This window comes from Dicentrarchus labrax, unplaced genomic scaffold (assembly GCF_905237075.1).
Source record: "Dicentrarchus labrax unplaced genomic scaffold, dlabrax2021, whole genome shotgun sequence".
Taxonomy (NCBI): Eukaryota; Metazoa; Chordata; class Actinopteri; family Moronidae; genus Dicentrarchus; species Dicentrarchus labrax.
The window spans coordinates 32,073,936-32,096,040 of record NW_026136719.1 but is presented as its reverse complement, the minus strand read 5'-3'; the positions used below and the strand labels follow the sequence as shown (position 1 = coordinate 32,096,040).

Genomic DNA, 22,105 nt, shown 5'->3' with positions numbered 1-22,105 from the left:
CCAGATGTGTAATCACAAAGACACACACACAAAGCGGAGCAGCTGCAGCCATCTGGATGAGCCTGGATCTTGGGTTTTAACCCTTTCGCTTTCTCATGTACTGCAAGTCTAATGTTAACTATGGAGTACATAAGGGTTATCTATATTCAGGGCAATGATCTCACTGGGGTTTGGACATTTTGACAAATTCCAGACCAGTTTTTGTTCCACCCTGACTTGAGCTTTAAGGTTTATTTTCTTCTGAGCCCAAAATTGTCCGAAGCCCATCTGAAACAACTGATATCCATCTTCCTTTGGGTGGATTTATTCCTACTAGTTTGATGACAAAGAGCAGAAAGGCTGACTTTCTCTGGGTCAAAGTACCCTTGTGTGTTTTCTATAATTGAAGATATAGTGTATATTTCTAATATCAAAATATGGAGGGACTATTGACTTTTAAAAACAGTTAGGCATCCTTCACATGTACAGTATATGACCACTGTAAACGGTAAGGCTACTGCTATTGCAGTAGGAATTTACCAACCAACTGAATTCCCATTCTTTCCTCCCATATTTTGCAGTACATGGAACGCCCAGAAATATCTATATTAGGAATTTCACACACTTTTTAGTGGTTCTCTCATTTTACAAGTGCACCACAAAAGTGATAGACAAGTGATATTTAGCAAATTATTGCAAAAAAAAATGCCTGCTAACCCTTTGTAAATATGCCCCCATGGCACACAGGGGGGTTTAACAGAAAAAAGAATAGAGCAAGGAAAAATGGAAATGAATGTGACAAGTTTCATAACCCAAAGGTGTGATGAGTCTACAAGAATGGTTAATAGTAATACAGCTAAATAAACTCAAACTGCTAGTCAAACATCTGAGAAAGAAATTCAGGCTGATTCATCAGTTTGGGCTCAAGCATGAGCCCTTTTAAAGATGTGGCTAAGCTCGCTGTGGGTGCTCCATATTATTTTAGGGCCCTTGACACACAAGATTGACACAGAAACACATAATGAGGAGTAATGGCAGCCTGGGCCGAGCCAGCGGCAAGCCGACAACTGCTCAGCCCAATTAACCAAAGTGAATGGGCTAATCCTCCCCTTAACGACAAACACAGGGCCAGTCTGCATGCACTTCTGCAGGAAAATAATGGATTGGCATTAAAATGACGAGAGAATAGTGACTTGTCAAATCAGAAGAAACAAATCAGTCTGTTTGAACACTCATTGAATGAAAAGGAAGTTATGTATAGTTAAATTTGAAAGCAAATGCAATCAAAGCCAGACAGACGCAGGAATGTTTATATCCAAAGGCACAGTCATAAAAGACTTGATGTCAAATGAAAGGAAAATGCCACCATATTATAAACGCTTTCAATATCAAACATTAGGCAGTGCCCTCACAGATCAGCATTCATCAGATTGGTTGCCAGGACCCCCAGTGCTTCTTCCAACGCGACATTGATGCATATTATCAAATGCAGGGTATACTGCCAGTTGCCAACTAATGCTCAAAAGACAGTTGAGTTGAGCAAGATTCCCGTGTTTACAGCCAGTTTGCATGATTGCAGAGTTGGTCGAGTGATAATGGTCCATATTTGTTGTTGTCCTTTCAAGCTGTTTTGTATTTATGACTTATGCTGACATGAATGACATTTACAAGTCTGAAACTAGTAATTACAGTAAATGTCTCAGTATGCTTCAAACAAATTAGTCTGTCTGACATGTTGGCTGACCATGTTAACTCAATAAGTGTTTAGAAACACTCACAAAAGGCACAGTATAATGCCTGCTGTCATAGAGAGGGGTGAGGCGCCTTGGATCGTACACATCACTCATCCATGGTTGGCTCTGACAAGGTCTTCATTGTCTGCTTCCTTCAGGTTCCTCCACAAACATCTAACCAAAGAGGCCTGCAGCTGATGTACCCACAAACCCTCAGCAACCAACTTCACCAGCATGTCCCAAGCTCAAAAGTCTCATTCCACTGCCTCGGACAAGCGTTTTTCTTTCTTGAGCCAGATCGCAGGCATCTTTCCACATCACCGTGAGCTCCACCTCTGCTGGGCCTCAGAAGCCTGTTAAGCCTTGGCTGCGTGAGCTCACCCTCTCAAAAGAAACTGATGGATGGAGGGAAGAAGGAGGGAAAACTAAAACTAAAAGGTGACAAACAAGCAAAAACCCATGATGCAAACTGAAAACACTAAAGCAAAAACAATACATGAAAAACATGTTTACCAGACGGGGTTGTTAAGCCGAGTGTTTGCCTATCAGATGACCAGCATAGTATTTTTAGATCTAGACAGTGGCTGGTAGAAACAGCTGTTATACTGTAGCTCTAGACTTTGGAACAGCCAATAGAGTAACAGATCATCACTTTAAAAAGGCATTGAAATCATTGATCTGCATCAGCTTCATTTTGGAATAAAACAACTTTCTTCTCTTTGAATACAGGAACTCCAGAACAGAGCACTTTCTAGGCTGACACTGGACCTGGTTCTGGGCAGAGGCTGACTGTGCAGTCAGCAGATGGTAGAGAGAGGCTGGCCCTCCCACTGGGCTGCTGGCCAGGGTTTTAACAAGCCCATTTACCAGAATGGCTTGATAAACCTGGTCCTGGGCTAAACTTGGAGATGTTGTGATAATCACGCCAGACCTAAATGTCCCTGCAGCGTCTCTGCTGTACTAGTATAACCCGGATTGGACTGATGGGTTTGAAAGGCCAAATTTTGGAAGAAAGCTATGGACTGTCCAGTGTCTGTATTTTGTGTCTTTCAATTGTACGTTTTATGTCTTTACACTCTCCCTAATAACATAACTTAGTCTTATGGAGCCGAAAGAGGGAGAAAGAAAAATGTTAAGGAGGAGGAGGAGGCGGTGGCCAGGAGCATGACTAAGGCCTACAGTGGCAGAGCTTTAGAGAGCTTTAGAGTGCCAGTAAATGCCAGCAGCTTTGGCCAAGCAGACAGGAAAGAAGAGAGGAGGCTTCTGGGTACAAGAGACAAGAGAGGAGGAGGAGGAGGAAGAAGAGAAAGCAGACAGTCAAACAGGGAGAGAACAAAGGTCTGAGGGAAAAGAGGGATGTGGAAAAATGGAAGAGTTGTTTCAATGCTACTGCAAAAAGGCTGAATCCCATACTGAATTTCATAGACGGGCAACACATTCACTGACCAATTATAGAGAGGGAGACGCATGCTGTGTCTCGACAGTGCACAGCTACACACGTAACAAAGGCACCATTCACACTTCTGATTGCATGTGTATCTGATATGATTAAATACACATTCTTTCTAAATTAGCCACATTTACTCTCACAATTAGCATGACAAGAAATCTCAGTACACTAACCTGCCAAAAAATTGCAAGTGGAGGAAAAAGCTGCATTTTTCCTCCAGATAACCTGTGTTTAAAATAGTTTACATAGCTACCTAACAACTAACCAGAACAAACACATAAACACAGGAATGAATCGAATGGATGGACTACAAAGTGAATGGAGAGTATTTGATAGTCCAAAGGTTTTCATAGTAGTGTTCCTTTGTTGAGTTTCATCAGAAAATTCAGTAAATAGTGAAATAAACTCAGTGTTATTCATTATCATTCCACGTCTCACTTACTGATCCACTCGATCAAACCTCCTCCTGAGGCTGTGGGGGGACAACTGGGCTATATTCTGTATCCGCTGTTTCTTGGTTGCATTTACACTTGGCTTCTTCGATAGTGGATGTCTATCCTATCTACCCAACATAGTACATATATACACACACAGTAGCATAAAGTGTCTAGCAGTCCAGTTAACCAGTTTTGTACAAGCTTAGTATAAAAGCTAAAACTGTGGCTTTGTGAATGGAGAAGAGAAAAGAGGCAAAAAAAAAAATGCCAGCATTCTGCTTCAACAGTCCTGGCAGAGTTGGTAAGCATACAATTAGAGAGGGAAAAAAGGAGGTGGTGTAAAAAAGGAAAGCAGGAGCATGAGCTGGCAGTGGGCTGGACACATAGGTGGAGCCTGGCTTGCTCTACAGCCCTCTTTCTCTCTCTGGCTGTACTGACTGGGCCAGGCTGGCCCAGCAGGGTTAACCTCAGCCTGGGATTAGGGAACTGCGCCTGGTGGAGGGCTTTTCAAGAAGAACCAGACACAATGGGCCTCATACAAGAACATTTTCTTATGAGGTTTGCTAGTATGAGTGTTTTAAATCAGATTAATCAAACTTTATTCACTGGACAAACTTATACATTGCTGATTTTAGCCTGATGAATGCCACCTTGCATGAGTAAATGCCCATTCGAGATATTTAATCATTAGCATTTCACTCCTTTGTTTCATCCACAAAATGTTACCAAAGAGTAACAAGTCCAAGTCAAAACACAGTATATGGTTGGATAGTCAATACACTGAGGACTGTCCGTGCCTTACTGTGGAATCGTCCTGAAGATGTAACTTGAGGACTGTTTGTAACTGAGCTGGAAGGTCATAAGACAACGTAAGGATGCTCACAGAGACTCAAGGAACAAACTTAACCCTGCTGGTCTGACGTCAGCCAGGTAGACATGAGGTAATACAGACAGGAGCTGCTAGGAAGGCAACAAGGCTCAGTCAGGTTTGTGACACATCACACTTTAATGATGCTGCAGCAAATGATCTGAGGTCAGTGTGAGTTGTGAGTGGCCCTAAATCTAGTCCATGAGCAATTTGGGGAATTTTACCAGCCAAGTGCTAAATGAATGCGGATGCATTTTGGGTTTGGAGGGAAAAAAAGGGTCAAATCGGGGTAAATAATTTGGAATCACAGGGTTTACATTGCTGTGGGTTTTATTTTTAATGCATATCGGCTGAGGTCTGCGGTCTTGCAAGAGGTGGCATCTGAACGACGCAGGACCAGCTTTCTTCTTATTAGTACTAAATGCAGCAGATTAGTGAAAACCTGCATTTCAACCATCCAATGATACACTTCAAATGTTTAGAATCCATCACTCAATTCATGGCAAACCAATTTCCCCAAAATACCCCCATTTGAGAAACACTGGTGATGATTGACCTGGTGGAGCTTTGTGTCAACTACGGACTGGACTACAGTTTTGCTACGAGTGTTGCATTCCAGCTACAGAGTGTGTTAACTTGGTGTGCTTCACCATGCTGTGTGTTGTGATCTTCTTACGCAAGCTCCTGCCAGGGCACCGGAACACATGTCGGAAATAGAAGCTGTTTGGGACGACAACCAATACGTTAAATGAACCTTTCTTAATCAGGCAAGTTTTAACTCCAGCCGCAAGCACAGCATCATGCCTGGACAGCCAGTCTGAATGGGAGGTGGCACTGCTGATTTCCTTCAGCTCTCACTTCATGCCAACCACCACCCCATTCAGCCCGAAAACATTCGTCAATCAGGGAACCCAAGTGCATCATGAAAGAAGCCACTGGAGGCATTCATGCAAACGTACACACATGTTCTGAGATGGACAGAGTACGTGACTACTGCTCCTCTTGAAAAAATAACTATATCAACAAATAAAGTAAATAAAACGGTAGGGAGAATCTGAAACTGAACACCGCACCTGATGACATTCACAAACATTCAGTAAGGGCTGTGTGTTTATTCACTGCGTCACCATGTACGACTGCAATGAGGAAGAAACCCCACGGACATGTCGGATGGAGTCATCGGAATACTGCCTGAGTGACCACACTCAAAGCATTTTATCCTTCCACTGACACATTTATTAGGCAGCTCTGCAAGGGCCGCAGTGGCACGTTTTACATTTAGAAAGAACTCAATGTGGTCTCTAATGTGATATAGATGTGAGGCTAAATGATTCTTAAACTGAGAGAGATATTTCAGCCTAATACACATTAGCCACGTTTAAATCCAAATGTATGGCGTATTTGAACCAAATTTTGAGTAAATTTCGGGGAAAGAAAATGCGAGTTAATGCTTTTTTCCATCCATAGAGTTTACACAATATGACATTTCTGTCTGTTTTATGTGAGGACGGTTACATCTCTGTGGAGTGATCGTGGAGTGATGAGAAGGCTACAGAAAGTGTTTCCATCTCCCATTAAGCATATTAACATTAAAAACCACCAACTTAAAAAAACACTTTAAACGCGCAAAAAAATATTTTGATGGAATTACAGCTAATGGCAGAAAACTGGCGGGAATGGATGCTAACATCTTTGCAATGTGTGTATTTACAGCGTCACATAACACAGAGCCAGATGTGATCCTTCTGTGGGTGAGTTATGAAATGTTTGCCTACTCTATCCCCATTATCGGGTCTAGAGACAGGATGCAGATACACTGTGCTGTATAGGGACTCATACTTTATTGTAATCTCTGCAACTATTTATATAATTAGTCCCCAAAACAAGCACCATGTATTTGTCATCTCTCAAATGTTCTGTAGGAATGACAACATGTTAAGATCTAACAACCACTGGTTGAACAGGGTAAAATAAATATATTCTGATTTCTTTCCATTTACAACAGCAACTACAAATCTACAAAACACAGTTTAATTCAAAGTCTATTGTGCATGTGCAGCTCTCTCCAGCTCTACACTGTAAATCTGTGCTTTAATGCACATGTTCCACTGCTTCCTCCACTCTGCGTAACACCCTCTAAGATTTAGGAGGAAGCCCCGACTACACATTTATCACATTAGATATGAAGCTGTGTGCAGCCGGCAGTGAAAGAGAGGCCAATTAATACGTACAAATTGAATAGAGATAGGAAGGGAGAAATGGGAACGCAGTTGGTCCAGAAGAAAAGAGGCGGTAAGGTGAGAGTACAATGGTGCTGTTGTTGGAAGGCTGAGTGCACATGCAGCAGCGCACAGTGAGAGGGCCGCCCGCAGGTTTGGCAGCCCTACAGGCCACTCAGGAGAAATTAGGATTAGGAGGTGGACTCATAGCCCTCAGCAGTGCAGCCTTGTGATTCCCATTAGCTGTGTTGGAGTTTATTTGTGAGCTGGCAAGCAGCGTGGGGAAGGAATGGTCTTGGTACTTCTAAGGAAAGCAGGTTACTGCTCATCTGAAGGAAAATATCATAGAGTCAGCAGGCCACAGGGTCACAGCAGACCTGTGACATTCAGGTAGTGGTAGGCTGGATGCTAGATCAGATATCATAAATCATAATGGTGTTAATTTTGGGATTCAAGCTTCAATGACTTATTTGTCATGTTGTGAAATGCAGGGGTGCTATACTCTAGAAGATGTGCTAAAAAAGGTGCAACCCTACACGCCAACAATGATGGCTGCTAAAGAGATTAGCGTAGATGTTGGAGAGTATTTCTTCATTGAAAGAGGAAAGAACAGCACTGAAGGCTTTTCTCCATGGAAAAGATGTTTTCTCTCTTCTCCCAACTGTCTTCAGTAAGTGTTTGACTACGTTATGTGGTTCATTGATCTGATTGAGTGAAGTTTACCGGTGACAGACGGAGCCGACAATGCTTGGTGTCTGGCTGCAGTGTGTGTCACAGAGGACATAATGACCAAAGGGAACTCCTGGCGAAGGCAGAATGGATGACATAACATTATCAGATACTCAAAGCCAGATGAGCAGGAGAGCTTTGGTGTCTGGGATTTTTGTGTGTATTTTTGGATCATAAAAAGTTATTCTGGGGTCTTTAACAAATATCAGGTATTACATAGGCACTGATATCAGATATTTTTATTGATAATGATTTTTTGATTACTCTTACTATTGATTAATTGTCATTTACTAGGAATGCACCAATATGAGCCAAACATCTGTATCAGCTGATATTTGCTACGGTTAACGGTGGGCCATTGGAAAATACAGTGGTGTATTTGCCAATGGCCAATATTGACCTGTTGTGTCACATCAATTTTGCGCTGGCTAAATGTTGTGTTGGCTTTTTACAACTTGGATATTGCAGAAATAATCACATTTTCCAGCAACAGCCCTACGCCATGAGACATGCAGTAGTACAATCCAACAGAATCAGAATATTCTGGCAACTGGAACAACATGGAACAGAGAAAAAGGACTTTAAACTGAAAATGGCTCAGGTGTTTATTCAGACCGACATGTAAAACAACCATCACAATTACATAACATACTCCACTGTGAGAACTAGAGAGCCCTCCATAGTGCAAAACACATAGTTTAAAGAAGGAGCATGCCTGCCACAAGCACGCAGATGAAAAAAACAAAACAAAAACATAACAAGCGGTTACACTGTAACACAGAGGAAAGTGCCATGAACTGAAGGAACTGAGATCCTTTGCAGAACGAGATGGCTACACTATGACAGAAAAAAGAGCTTAATCAGGAAAAAGCCCACCCACAGCAATGAAGAGATTTACAGGTTCCAGTGGTCGCTACTAGACCTATAAAATCTCTGTCTCATTAAGTCATCCCCCCTCCCAAAATGTCACCATCCTGCATACCAGTTGACTGCTGCAGCAGCCACACACAGCCTGCGCTTCATGCTGCAGAGCTGTAATTCATGCTAATTCAGCACTCTGGCCTTCCATTTCTGTTTATTTTTGAGTCGTGAGTGTAAACATTTATTTGCTCACTGGGCCTCGCTCGCAGGGCCTACTTTTAGCACGATGCGAAGGCACTGCCGAGGAGAGACAGAGGAGAAGCACACAGAGCGGTGGCCACAGGATGTCTGAAAATACACAAGGCTCACCGCACACTGGGCCGTCTGAGCACACTCCACAACAGCAAAGGACACACAGTACGCAGATAGAGACAGAATGATTCATCCTCTCATTATTAACATATTAATAATTATACTGATAACAATAATGAAGACATAGACAGGTCAGTGATGTGCAGAAAAACTAGGTCTTCCGTAATACAACAACTGTTTAATTTAGGGCTTTGTATTGGCGTTACGATTCAATATGTAGTGATATATCGCCATACTGTAAGTAAGGTGATATATTGTGACTTTTTTTAAAACATTTTTATGCAACCAGAACAGTGGGATCAACATTTGTATTTAGGCTGTACGATATGGAAAAAAAAAAATAAATCATATTGTAATATGTTTGATATAATTCATGATTAATGGGAATTACCATTTTTGCACCAACACTTTCATGTTAACTGAAAAATACTATTAAAATCATGATCGTGTGACATTTGCTGAGGTCTGTAGTATCAAACATGTTTTCTTACATCTGTAGAGCACCTCTTCAGCAGTACAGCACTTTACAATAATGTCCTTTCTGGTTCTGTTTGTTGCTGGATATTCTTGTTATAAAAATGCTATATATATATATATATATATATATATATATATATACATATATATATATATATATATATATAAACATATACACACATACACTTTCAATACAGAACATTCAATATTCAATGCTCCAGACATATTTTCTTTATTGAAGAACCACTGAGGTTTGATACCTAGTGCTTTAGTATTCATACATAAGCATCCTTTGAAAGCTGCACACTTTCATAAGCAACGTCCCAATTCTCCATTAGGTCACAAAGAATTTACACTTGTCTAGAGAATATGACATGCAACCATGTGACTAAAAAAACCTTGTTCCATTTAACAAACTGAGGAAACTCCAATGCATCTGTGTTTAATGTCAGAACAGTTGTACAAGGACTTTGCCTCAATAAAATAAAATATAAAATTAAATCCCTCATAATTTAAACCAGAGATCATCTGATCACAAGGGAAATACACACAGAAGAAGTAAACAACACGAAGAACATGAACAGGCATTCTTTCAGTACTTTCAGCACCACAGGGTACCTTCAATAGTGTGCTAGAGTAACAACTTGACAGACATTTACAGAGCAATACATTGCCATGGTCAGCTATAGAATAACCTATAGTATTGTTAAACTATGTATCCGAGGACTCCTGCATTACTATGTTACATTACTATGTTGGGGAACAATGAGAAAAGCAACATTGTGTGACTTGGCTGGGGGAGGACGTGGGGTTGAGAAACCGAGAGATAAGAGCATGTTGAGGCATCGCTCATGAGTGTGGGCGGCTGACTTCCTGTGTATTGGTCTAGCATGAGAAAGGCCCTTGAGAGCTGAAGCACTGTAACCAGAAAAAAGACAACATTGAAACCCACTGTGAGACAGCACTGATGGGTCATTGCCTTCCTCAGCATGTCAGTATACTCCCTAACGCAAGCTTTTCTGACCTCTGACTCAGTTTTTGGATGCCAAAGTGCTCATGACTACTGCAGTTATTGCATTAATACGCATTGTGAACTCACTATGGCTTCCAGGATTGTGGAGGAAGTTCCACATCGATGATGATAAATGACAGAAATATTTAAGTTTTTATTCAAAACATATTAACCTTACCCTGGCATTAAGACTCTGCCTTTGAATGTAGGTCTGCTTAGTTAAATTCACCAAGACGTACCTGGGTAGGAGTGCCATATTGGGTCCATATTGGGTTCATATCGAGTCTGCTCCAAATTAAAACATTAGAATTTTTTTAGTTAACCTGACATGCATTATGGGCTTGGTTTTGCAATATGTCAGCAGAGATGCAAGGCTGTCGGACGGTAGCTGCAGCTTTTTGTCTACAGTGTGAATTTCAAAATAAAACACACGGGAAAATATGTGATTTTCAAACTGTCGAGGACATCTGGAGAGATACACAGAGCAAGCTGCAGTGACAACTGATGTAGCAATAACTAATAATAAATGATGCATCACAGACTCACAGGGTAGCAGAGAATATATCAGAACAGATGTCAAAAAGTCAACACAGGGTAGTCCTTCAAGGTTTTCATTTAAAATGGAATACAGACATGTCAAATTATGATCATACACTGTATTATGTAGTTCATATTTTAAGGGATGTAAATCTCTACAGAAGTCAGGGTGAATTTTAGCATTGCTAAATGCTGTTCAGTAACTGCACCTCCCTCCCTTGTGTTTTAAGGTGGATCTTTGAGTACTTCTACATTCCTGTAGATTAATTTCATCAACTCTGTGCACTGTCTGAGATGCTATAAAAGTTTTTTATCTGATACTAGCTGAGCACATGATGAAGGCGCCTTTATCGCTCACAGACATTCTCATACAGCCACGTCATTGAACCTACGCATTACTGTGTAATTTGCATTTGTTTCAAAGGGCTCAGATTCATGTGAACAACGGCCACATGAGCAGCAGGTCTATGGCACAGCCATGTCTAGACATGTCAGAGAACACACACAGAAACACACTCTCCCCAGATGACGAGGCTGCAGCATGTCTTTCAGGACTCTGTCCCAACATGGGGCCTGCTGTGGTGGGATGATCTGGTTAGCACTGTTGTCTTAATAACTTTTTTGGCTGGCAATGACAACACTCGCACAAGTCTCAAAAATGAATGAATGCCATACAATCCATTAGGCACAGTGCAGTCAGTTGAGCTGCCTGATGAATAACAGAAAGCTCACAGCACTCACAGCATATTCACTTTACTCTTTGAACTGAACACATGCCAGTTCAGGATATTTCCACCCTTGGCTGATATTCATATGCAAATTTGAATTTAAAAGGACTAGTGTGTAGGGTTAAGTGGCATCTTGCGGTGCAGTTGCAGATTGTAACTCCCTTGATTCACCCTGTCCTTCCAAGTGTTCTGGGCTACTGCAGAAACATGGCAATTCAACATGGCGGCCTCCGTGAAAGGCAACCCGCAGCCCAGATATAAACAGCTCATTCTAAGGTAACAAAAACACACTGATTCTTAGATTGAGGTGATTATTCACTAATGAAAACCTACCTATGAAAATTAGATTCTATTTCTGACAATAGATCCCCCTAAATGTTACACACTGGACCTTTAACTTTTGTGTTTGTGATTGTGTCTCAGCGGTGAGTACTGTGTGCTTCAAGTGATCAATCAAGCCACTTGAAACATAACAGAACTATGTGTGCCACTATCTAAACAGAACAAAACCTGGTGTGTACACATCACACAACAGTGCAGGCAGGACACAGTGTGGCAGCCAATGGAATGCTATTCTGTAAACCAAGCCACGTCAAAGGTCAGCCCACAGGTGAGGGCACAATAACAATGATCACAGTGACCTTATGATGACCCACAACTATTCATTATTCACTGACAGAGATTAACAATTCCACCTCACAAAGCACACATCCATCTAGAGGGGAAATAACATTTAAAAGCCAACGAGTCACTTTTAACAAGCTGTAATTCGCTGCACTCAAAATGATGGCTCCGAAGGGGCTGATTGCTTAGCTTTGGATGTTAGCAGCCAAATGCACGTTAGGTCCCCGATTCTGGCTGCAGCTTTGAAGCAAATCGTGTCATTGCGCTCCAGAAGCAGAAAATCTTTTGGTGCTGCCCTATTGTCCTTCACTGCCTGATGAAACCTTACTGAACACATAAAATTCCATGACATAAGCAGATCCTGTTAATCCACATTGTGTACCTGCCAAAGGACTCAAAGGGTTCAAAGCATCTCTTCTGTTTGTATGAGAATAATGGTCTGATACATGGTCGATGACAGCCATCATTTCATACAAAAAAACAAATACAAAAGCTTAAAAACTGTGACAAAGTCTCCAGTGAAGAAAAATACACACAAGGCCTGCACAACATCACTTCAAGTAGCCCCACAGATCACCGGGGGTCCCTGAGGGGCTTAATGTGAGGAAGAATTGAATTCTCCATAAATAGACATTTGAGAGTTCTCATTCAGTGCAGCATTCTGTTACAGCCTCTGCTAAAGACGGTTTCACAACTCACTCAGTCGCCAAACCACAAGCACATCAATAACCATTATTCTCATGGCGTAGCGTACTGTACTTCCTCAAGAACCATTGTAGCAACACACAACATCTTTCATGATTCACTGTACGGCGTTACCAGCTTATTACCATCTGTACACCAGTACGGTGTATACACTCATATACAGATTCTAATGTTCACGTTTGTTGACACTGTCAGAGTGATGCTGATTCAACTCCATTGTTGTTTCCAAGTGTGGATGGTGAGGCGGTGTTGAATTACACTGTTTTAAATTACAAACAGAATTTCCTGTATAATGAGCTGTGACTCAGCTACACTGAAAAAAGTGTAACATGCAGTTGTTCATTCAAACTAATAACTGCCATTTAAAACAGGATAAAATTATTGATTTGATTGTGAAACTCATTCTTTTTGCATTTAGAGACATCAAGTTTGATTTATACTGAACTAAATATACGTCCAAAGGACCCAAAACAAAGTTTTGGATTTCTCTCAATTTTTATTTTTTTTCTTCATGACCTGCAGGTAATATTTTAGTTTGAGTCGAATGTGAATGGCACATTGCACACTGCACAGTCAGAGCACATGTTCAGTCCCGTCGCTCTCTCTCGGCATGCTGGCCAGACGCACCATTTGACATCGTGGATATCGTTTACCTCCTGGGTGGGTATCGTCCAAAAATAAACCTAAGTAGCAAAGCAGTTGCTGATAATTAAAGTTTTAGTGTTTTGTGTCATCAAAATTGCAAAGAATAGCCCAATTTAAGTACTTCAATGGGGCGATAGCTGGCATGATTGTAGCTGGCAGTAGCTGGCTAGCTAGCTAGCATTTACCAGTAACGTTATGACCATGAATAATAATACATTTATTTGTGTCCGCTTTTACAAGTATCGGTAACATAAGCTAGCCAAAAGCCATCGCTAGTCCAACTGGGCTACATTCAGGGCTATACAGATATTGTGCCTGGAGATGTGTTCACTGCAGTTTGTAAACAGAACATTCAGACTGGGCCCGTCCTCTGTGGCTCTACTGTGTATCCTCCTGTAGACAGCAACCGTTGTCAGGACCGGACCCTCTTGGTTCTGTATTATGTGGTCTTCAGAGAGCAGTAAATGTTTATTTTATTTTATTTTGTATGCTTTCAGAACCCGGGGCCGCTCTCTTCAGTTCCCTGGCTGTATTAGCTACTAAAGCAAAAAAAGGCAGATTGCCTAATGTTAATGTGTTGCATATGGTTCATATGTTAAAGATTAATAAATACATTTAACGTAATCTGTTGGCCAAGTGTCTTTTTTTAATAGAGTTTATAAGGTGGGAAACACAAATTATTTTTGAAGTTAAGTCAAATAAAATGTGAAAAATATAGTTTGGATATATGTAAATTAATGAACTGGTGTCAATGCAAACATTAATTGATGTTAATTCAGTTAAAAGTGAATACATTAGGTTGGTTCACTTTCAATTTATTAGTTTGGTTCAATAACTAAAATGTTAAGAAAATAATTTGGATCAAGGCAAAGAATTAAGGTTGAGTCAAGTGCATTATTATTGTTTACATCAACATAAAATAATCAGGTCATAAGCAGTTACTCAATTTAGATTCTGTGAAGTCAAATATTTGAGATGTGATATCTGGACATCATTTTTTTTAGTTTGAGCAAGGTTATACTTTTTTCAGTGTAGCAGCCACAGAGACATGGCTTGGATCAAGTCGAGGCAACTTTCGGATGTCATTTATAGGCACATGATGCAGCAGTTATAGTAGTGGATGGTTTGCATTAGCCACAAGCATCTTTAAATCCCTGGCACAGAATGAGGCTGTGAACAGGAAGCTTGCAATTACGCACATCCGCCTGAGGTTTACTGAAGCACACGTCGGCTCAGCTGCATGAGGCTGGATTGCCTCGGCCAGGAGACCCCGGGTAAGACCCAAAACACACCTTAGAGATTATATGTCTCATTTAGACAGGGAGCGCTTGAGGATCCCCCTAACCTTGTGAGGCATCTCACAAAATAATAAGATCACACAAGAATCTATCTTACAGGTCTTCAATTTATGTGTCCAGTACAGTGGTACCAGACCAGTCAGCGTCTTTTGAGGAAGTACTGGCAGTTACGGGGGCGGGCGCTAGGTGTGACGCAGCGAGAAGACAACAACTGTAGACAACAAGTTAGCGTAGCTAGCATCAGCTCTATCAGAACTGGAGAGTATTTCTTCATTGAAAGAGCAAAGAACGGTACTGAATATTTTTTCCCGTATTAGGGACCTTACATTTTCTGTGCTCTGAAATATGTGTGTTTTGGAGTCAATGTAAAACAAAAAATGGAATATGAAAACTAAATGAAATCTTACCTCATAGGACCAGACACACTGGACCCCAGCAAACCTTCGGACACACCGCCCCACCTCCACGTCCTCATGGGTGGTGTACATCTCCTGTAGACACTCTCGAATGTGGGGCACCATCCTCTTAAGGACCTCACGGCTCATGATGACCCCGGGCCCCCCCATGCAGAAGTTCTCTCCAGGCTCCAGGGCCAGTTTCCCCAGCTCGTCCCGGGCCCCCATGCCTGTTTGGCCCAGGAAGATGGCCTCGCTACTGTTGAGGCTGCGCAGGAAGCTCTCCAGTTTCTCACTCTTGATGTAGACGTCATCATCAGCCCTCATAAACCACTCGTACTTGTCCAGGTAATGGTCGTGCATGTACTTGAGCATCATGAAGGACTTCTTCTGGGGCGGGTACGAGTCATCCACGTTCCTCAGAGCCACTATGGGAATGGGTATGGAGGTGTCAGAGCCCTCGCTGGAGAAGAACTCCACGCGACCTGGAATTGTCTGTGCCCACGTCCTGTGTACACACACACACACACACACACACACACACAGACACACAGACAGGGATTATCTGTAACATGTAACAACTCTCAATAACAGGAAAGCTACAATTCTAGCTCAAACACAGAGGCAGACACTGGAGATGTGCATCTCCATCACTGAGGCCGATGAGATGCACATCTCGCTGCACTGCCAACAATCTGATACAATAAACCTATAGCGATGCAGTGTGACTCAACACAATGCAATTCAATGGGATACGAAAGGAAAGGAAAGCAAAGGAATATGATGCTATGCACTTCAATTTAGTATAGATAATGGGATTGTATTTCTTTGGTTCTTCTTAAGCAGCTTGAGAAACAGTTAAGAGGGGAGGAATCAGACTAAATAAAAAATTATTGGTCACATTTCCAAATAATAAGAGCATAGAGTCTCTACTAACAATTATATATAAATAAATCATTTTTAAATCATATTGGGCATCCCTACACTTTTTTTAACTAATGTAGGCAAATGCATCTTGAACTTTTATGCCAGTGTACCAAAGTCTTACCATCCCTATGCTTACATGGTTCTGTACATACTACGCCGGGTGTCAGTACACAGATGTCATTCACACATGTGAATTTGCCGCTTTTGGTGTGTACAGAATGCACGCTCCTAAATTTGGACACTGACATGAGCAGCTGATGAAATTTACTTGACGCAGACCCTAGTGACTTTCCAGAGGCGGAAGATTTACAGCTTTACCTTATCAAATCTACTCTGTGTAAACGTTTGTTGTCAGGCACTTTTTACTTTTTTTTATTTTTTTTAAATCAATATATGGTTATCAATTATGTCCCTGTTTGGTGCATTTTCAACATTTTACCAGAAATCATTTCAACCTGATAGGGTAGACAAGAAGCGTGCAGCACTCTCAGGAGATTGCTCCACACACCTTCAGCCAGCTCACAGTGCGCTCTCCTGACACAAGATTAAAAATGCCCTAGCTTGTACAGTAGTATATGGTGTCAGCTAGTTACAAACACAAGGGAAATTTATATTTCCCACTAAAAAGCGGTGTGCTATCATCTCTCCATAGGCCCAGGAGTGAAACCTCTGCACCACTGAAGCGAACTGTCAGCAGCAGTTGCGGGCCTGTCAGTATCACACTAGATACATTCAGCCACTGTACTACTGTGGCTCCACTACACATTACTGTACTTACACACGGAAGTCTGAAGAAGAGAAAGAAAGCATAAAAATATGCTTCAGATCCCGGTTACACACATAAAGTGTAAGTGAAGTAAGCTGTCACGCAGCCGCTGCAGACAGCTGTACTGATTAAAGGGCAGGAGACGCCGTTAAATCGATGCAGACATGGACGCCAGTGCTGGTCTTTTTATACTACACTGCATACACGGATGTGTTCACACGGGTTTCTGTCAGATGCATGTGATATGGGCAACTGAAAAATGCAGCTAAAACAGGCAGGAAGGAGGGAATGTAACGTAAAGCAATGGTCCATCTTCCATTTGTGGAAAATTTGATTATTTTCCTTTTTTATGCTGACTTACTCCTTAATACATCACAGGAAAGGGCAGACAAAAATATCCACACAACTTCTCAGCAGGAGTAGATGTAGTAGATGATTTCAGTGGGAGATATATTCTTCAGTCAGCCAGTGAACAGACAGCAAATTCAGTAGAAACAGCTTGTTTCTTGTGCCGTGGATCTGGCGGCTTTTCAAAGTGCAACTGTAAAATATTGAAAATGTTTCTGAGATGAAAAATGGTGAAGCTGTCCTTTAACTTTAATGCCACTGAAACTGATGTGTGATGGATCCTCTACGTGAGTACCACCAAAAGCAGAAGGAATCTTCGATGCAAGAATAAGATAAGATGTAACGCTACTTTATCTTATTAGTTCTTTGATATCCATCAGTTGTTCTCATTCGGTACATTCACAATGCAATGCAAGCATGTCCGTCATGAAGAGAAGTGCCTTTTGTCCTTGTAATTTACTCTTAACCCGCATGATAATTCAATTAACCTAAAATGAGCATTCATTTCAGGTGTTAGGCATTTGAATCTGGGGGAATTCAAAGAATAATTATAGCCGCTGTGCAGCAGTGAGACGGGGCGGCCTTTTGAGGAGGAACCAGATTTATCATTAAACCTTGAAGTCACGTGTCTCTGCCTCACACAGCACAATGCCCCAGTAGGAATAAGATATTCATCCTGCATCACCTGGGCCTTGAACTCACAACCTTTGCCACCAATGGCCAGTCGTGATCATGATGAGCTAAACAGAGAAACATGAACATTAGAGGTGGACCGTGGTAGCAGCTGTCCGTGCATGTAAAGGCAGATTTCAATTTCTCTCTCTTCTTTCAATTAGGGGAATTTGTGCACTTCATCTAGACAACACAGAGGTGTCTGTCATTTATTTTGACAAAGATGGATGTGTGAAGATGCTCTATTTCCATTTACTGCAAGACAAAAACTGTTTTTGACAGTTGATGAAATATATGACAGAATTTTGATGTCATGGTAAATGTTTTGTTTACAGTAAAATATCCTGGTGCACTGCGGGCTCAATTTTTCAGAATTGAAGAACCTGGCTGGATGGTTTGTGGACAGTCTGAAGATGAAGATGCAGTGTAGCCTGTTTGGTGTCAACTGAGCAAACAATGTGGGAGGAGAGCGGTTTAATTAGTTTCACCATTTTTGAGAAAAACAGACTTTAGAATTCTTACTCAACTGGGCATACATTGTGGTGAACGCTGCAAAGCGGTAGAACGTACAGCTGATTTTACTTTAGACGGCTGCTGTAACACCACCATCAGGGCTATTAGAGGTAGAAGAAGTAGAAAGGGAACGTGTAACATCACTGTGCATCAACAACAACAACAAATTTAAATGTGATCATTAATAACGTCAATGGCCTTTCCACAATAGACTTGATTCCAAACGCTCGCTGCAAATGGTGTGAACAGATCTAAACTGGTAAACCCGCCTTGAAGTGTCCTAACAGTTGAGTTTAAAAAAAATAAAATACATACACACCTTGGTTAAGGTGATCTGAGTGCAGGGCTAGAATACAATCAAAATCAATCAAATCATATTTTCCAGGACAAAACAGTTAATTTCCAGTCCTGATATCTGGATCATTTCCAGCAATTTACAGGTGTTTCCATGACTGGAAAACTAGTCTCTAAATATCAAGGTTGTCCAGGAAGCATGGGAACCCTGTAATAATAATAATAATAATAATAATAATAATAATAATAATAATAATAACAACAACAACAATTTCAAGAGGTTTAACAGTGTCTTGTCTTAACCCACTAAACAACACTACATCCTAGTGCTGCTGGACTCTGTCATACAGTAGAAGGCCAGGAGGAGGCCTTCACAAGACAACGATCTGGTGCATCAATATCAATGGAAGCCTTGGAACACAGGAAAGGAAACACTAGCTTATTTCTGTGGCTTGGACACAAATCATCAGTCAATAATGACTACATGAGTGCCTGACTGAATATGACTGTATGTGGTGCACTCAGCCAGAACTCTGATGTGATTCTATCAAACAGCTGTGAGAAGGTCTGTGGAGCCCTGGTTAGAACACAGTCTTGGTAGCTGTGTAGTCTGGTGCAGGACTAGCAGACCCAATATATCACTTCTGTTCACTGGAGCAGATGAGACACTTCAAGTCACCCAGCTTAATAACCCCTTATGCCCCACTGCCCTGCCAGGGTGGGTCACTCAGTGCTAACTCATACTGTGCACTGTTCAAACCCACTGAGCTTTATTTAAATGCCGGTGGAGATTAGTACTGAAACAATAAGTTTCACAGGACAAGATTAATTAACAGTTGTTTTGATGACTGATTAATGATTGAAGTCATTTATCAAGACTGTCAAACATTCTGACTAAATATAGGTTTTGGACTGCTGGTTGTACAGAAGAAGACGTGGAGGTCTCTGGGAGCTTGAGATGATGGCATTTCTCCATCTTGGGACATTTCTTTAAATGATTTATTGATTTACTGGAGGAATAATCAGACTGATAAATAACTGTTGGTAGTAGTTCTATCCCAAACTTTCCATAGATGCCAAATCTATCAGGCTGAACTTTGCAGAGGTGTGTCTAAACCGATGCAGCAGACATGTACAGTATTTCCATCTGATGGTATGGTGCAGCCATAAAAACCCTCCAGTCTTGGGTTTGAATATTCCACTCATCGTGTAGTTTCAGTAAGAGGCAAATATGATTTCTGATACTGTCAGACAGAGTGGAATAAGATTATTTTACTCAAAGCTACTTAAGGGGACATTAAACTGGACGTTACGTGGTTTTAATGACAACTTTACAGCCCATAGATGACAGTGAGCACAGCACCTCATTTGGCACACTTCTCTCACACTCTCTATGCATTCCCTTAAAAACAGATAATACTACTGGGCTGGATGGTAGCAGTCGTAGTAGAAAAATGGCTGCTGCTAGCTCAGTAGCTACCTAATGAGGGATGGGACGATATACAATATTGTCACATGTAGCTAATGATAATGATGATCATGATATGATATTGTGATAATACTGTGTATCGCAGTTATCTTGGCTAAGATAATGGTGTCATTAAATCCCAAATAAATACAAATGCAGATCCCACTGTTCTTGCTGCATAAAGAAACTTAATCATTTTTTTTAACTTAGATTTGCTTTTTTAGATGCATATGGTGGTGTGTTCTGTATACTATGACAATATATCACAATATATTGAATCGTAACCCCTGTATCGTGATACTTATGATAACGCCAGATTCTTGCCAACACACATAAAGAACAGGGAGGTGAGGTGCTATCTGTGACTACATGTAAAGTGATTCCAGTATGTCTTACAGCCATTTTAAAAGTATGAAGTATATTTTCATGAGAATATTGTAGATCGGAATTATTTTGGCCAAGACAATAACCCTAACCCTATGACATGAAATGATCATATCCCATGCCTATTCTTAACACATGTAACCTTACTGTATAAATAGGCCTGTACATGGAATTTGGGTTTTTTCCTCTGTCCATGTCCTTCCAGGTAAGCTTATGAAAGGAGGCCACATTAAAGTGTTAGAGCTTTAAAGTGACACTGGTGGACCGTTACCTTCCATTACACACAGACAGCTGAAGGCTGATTCTTGTCTGACACATCACATACCTATGCGCCGCCACGGCTCGGCTGTTCAGGTACTTCTGGGCGGTCATGACACCAACGAAGAGGAAATTATTGGACCTGGAGCCAGGCTTCTCGGTCGCCGGTGAACCGTTATCTTGCGGTGGCCATTGTACTCCGCCGTATTCCTTCCTGAGACCCCCGTTCAAGCCACAGCCTGCGGGGTTTGCTTTTCGTTTTTGTCCGGCTTTCTTCAGCTCGCTCGCCCTGGGTAAAATGAGTCTGGAAGCCAGCGTGAACCCGACAACCAGTCCCAACAGAACACTAAACCATGCTCTTCGGCTTCGACCTGCCATTCCCCAAAAGTTCACCAGCTCCTCTGTATCCTCACTGTATCCTAAAACAGCGGTATCTGTACAAACACAAAGAATGCACCAAATAATACAAATAAAAATAAAAACAACCAAAAAACCGTATCGGCGGAGCTCACACACACTCTCTCATGGTAGAAAAGCCCTTTTCTTCTAGTTGCCTACGTAGCATCACAGCAGTCTCCTTGAAGCCGCCACCTGAACCGTTCTCTGCCGCCGCTCCCTCCGATCATCCAGCGGGCCGTCGCTACCGACCGTCGGCCAACTTCAACGCCGATCGACGAACGCAGCAGCTTTTTTCTTTGCCTTGAATAGCGGCCCCATTCTCGTCATTATCTCACAGTTGGAAGAATGTCGGGACTGTCGAGATCGCTGATTGCGAAGGGTTTAACAGCGGTTTGACCCAACGGCTTTTCCGTAGGAGCGCTCTGACTGGAGGAGCTGCGGAGTGGGCGGGTCCTCTGCTTCCGCAAGTGAGTCTCACTCATTTGTCTTTCCTCGATGTCCTCGATATTGTTTATTATAGTGGGACAGGACTCTCCGGGGTAACGTGACGACCATAGAAGTTTGCGTTAGGGTCACCTGCTCTAATGATTTAGTCTGATTAGTCCTGTTTTAGCCGCCATTTCTGCTCTAAACACTACAATATTGTCTGCCGCCGTTGCCATGGAGAAGAATCCGGTCAGTGGAGCGTTAGTGGACGGAGAACGCCTCGTTGTGGTTAGCGAGACACGGCGCTGTGATTGCTGCTCTCAGTCAACATTTAACTCAAATTTCAAAGTTAATTTATGTGAACTGCAGATAATAAATCAGTTCTCTCAACAGCGGAAATCTGCGCACGTGACAGAAGTTGGAGGTCCGTGATTGGAGGTTTCTAGTCGAAATGCACCCTGGAAGTCGTAGTTAACTTCTCTCACCCAAGTTTTTAGATTCACAAACTTTGTCCCTTCTACTTTTTTTTTTTATCAAAGAACCAGATATTTAATGACGGAGTTGTTAGCATTGTATATTTT

General features: G+C 41.7%; 1 protein-coding gene across 1 annotated transcript in view; it reads right to left on the bottom strand.

Annotated features, from left to right (window-relative positions):
- chsy1 (chondroitin sulfate synthase 1) overlaps window positions 1–21,829 on the bottom strand; it is a 57,990-nt gene extending 36,161 nt beyond the window's left edge. Inside the window, exons 1-2 of the mRNA XM_051379010.1 lie at window positions 20,767–21,829; window positions 15,082–15,577 (exon numbers count right to left, since the gene is read on the bottom strand). Of these exons, the coding sequence (XP_051234970.1) occupies window positions 15,082–15,577; window positions 20,767–21,077 (807 nt within the window). The 5' untranslated portion in view covers window positions 21,078–21,829. The remainder of the gene's footprint in view (window positions 1–15,081; window positions 15,578–20,766) is intronic.
- Between the last annotated feature and the right edge of the window lie 276 nt (window positions 21,830–22,105).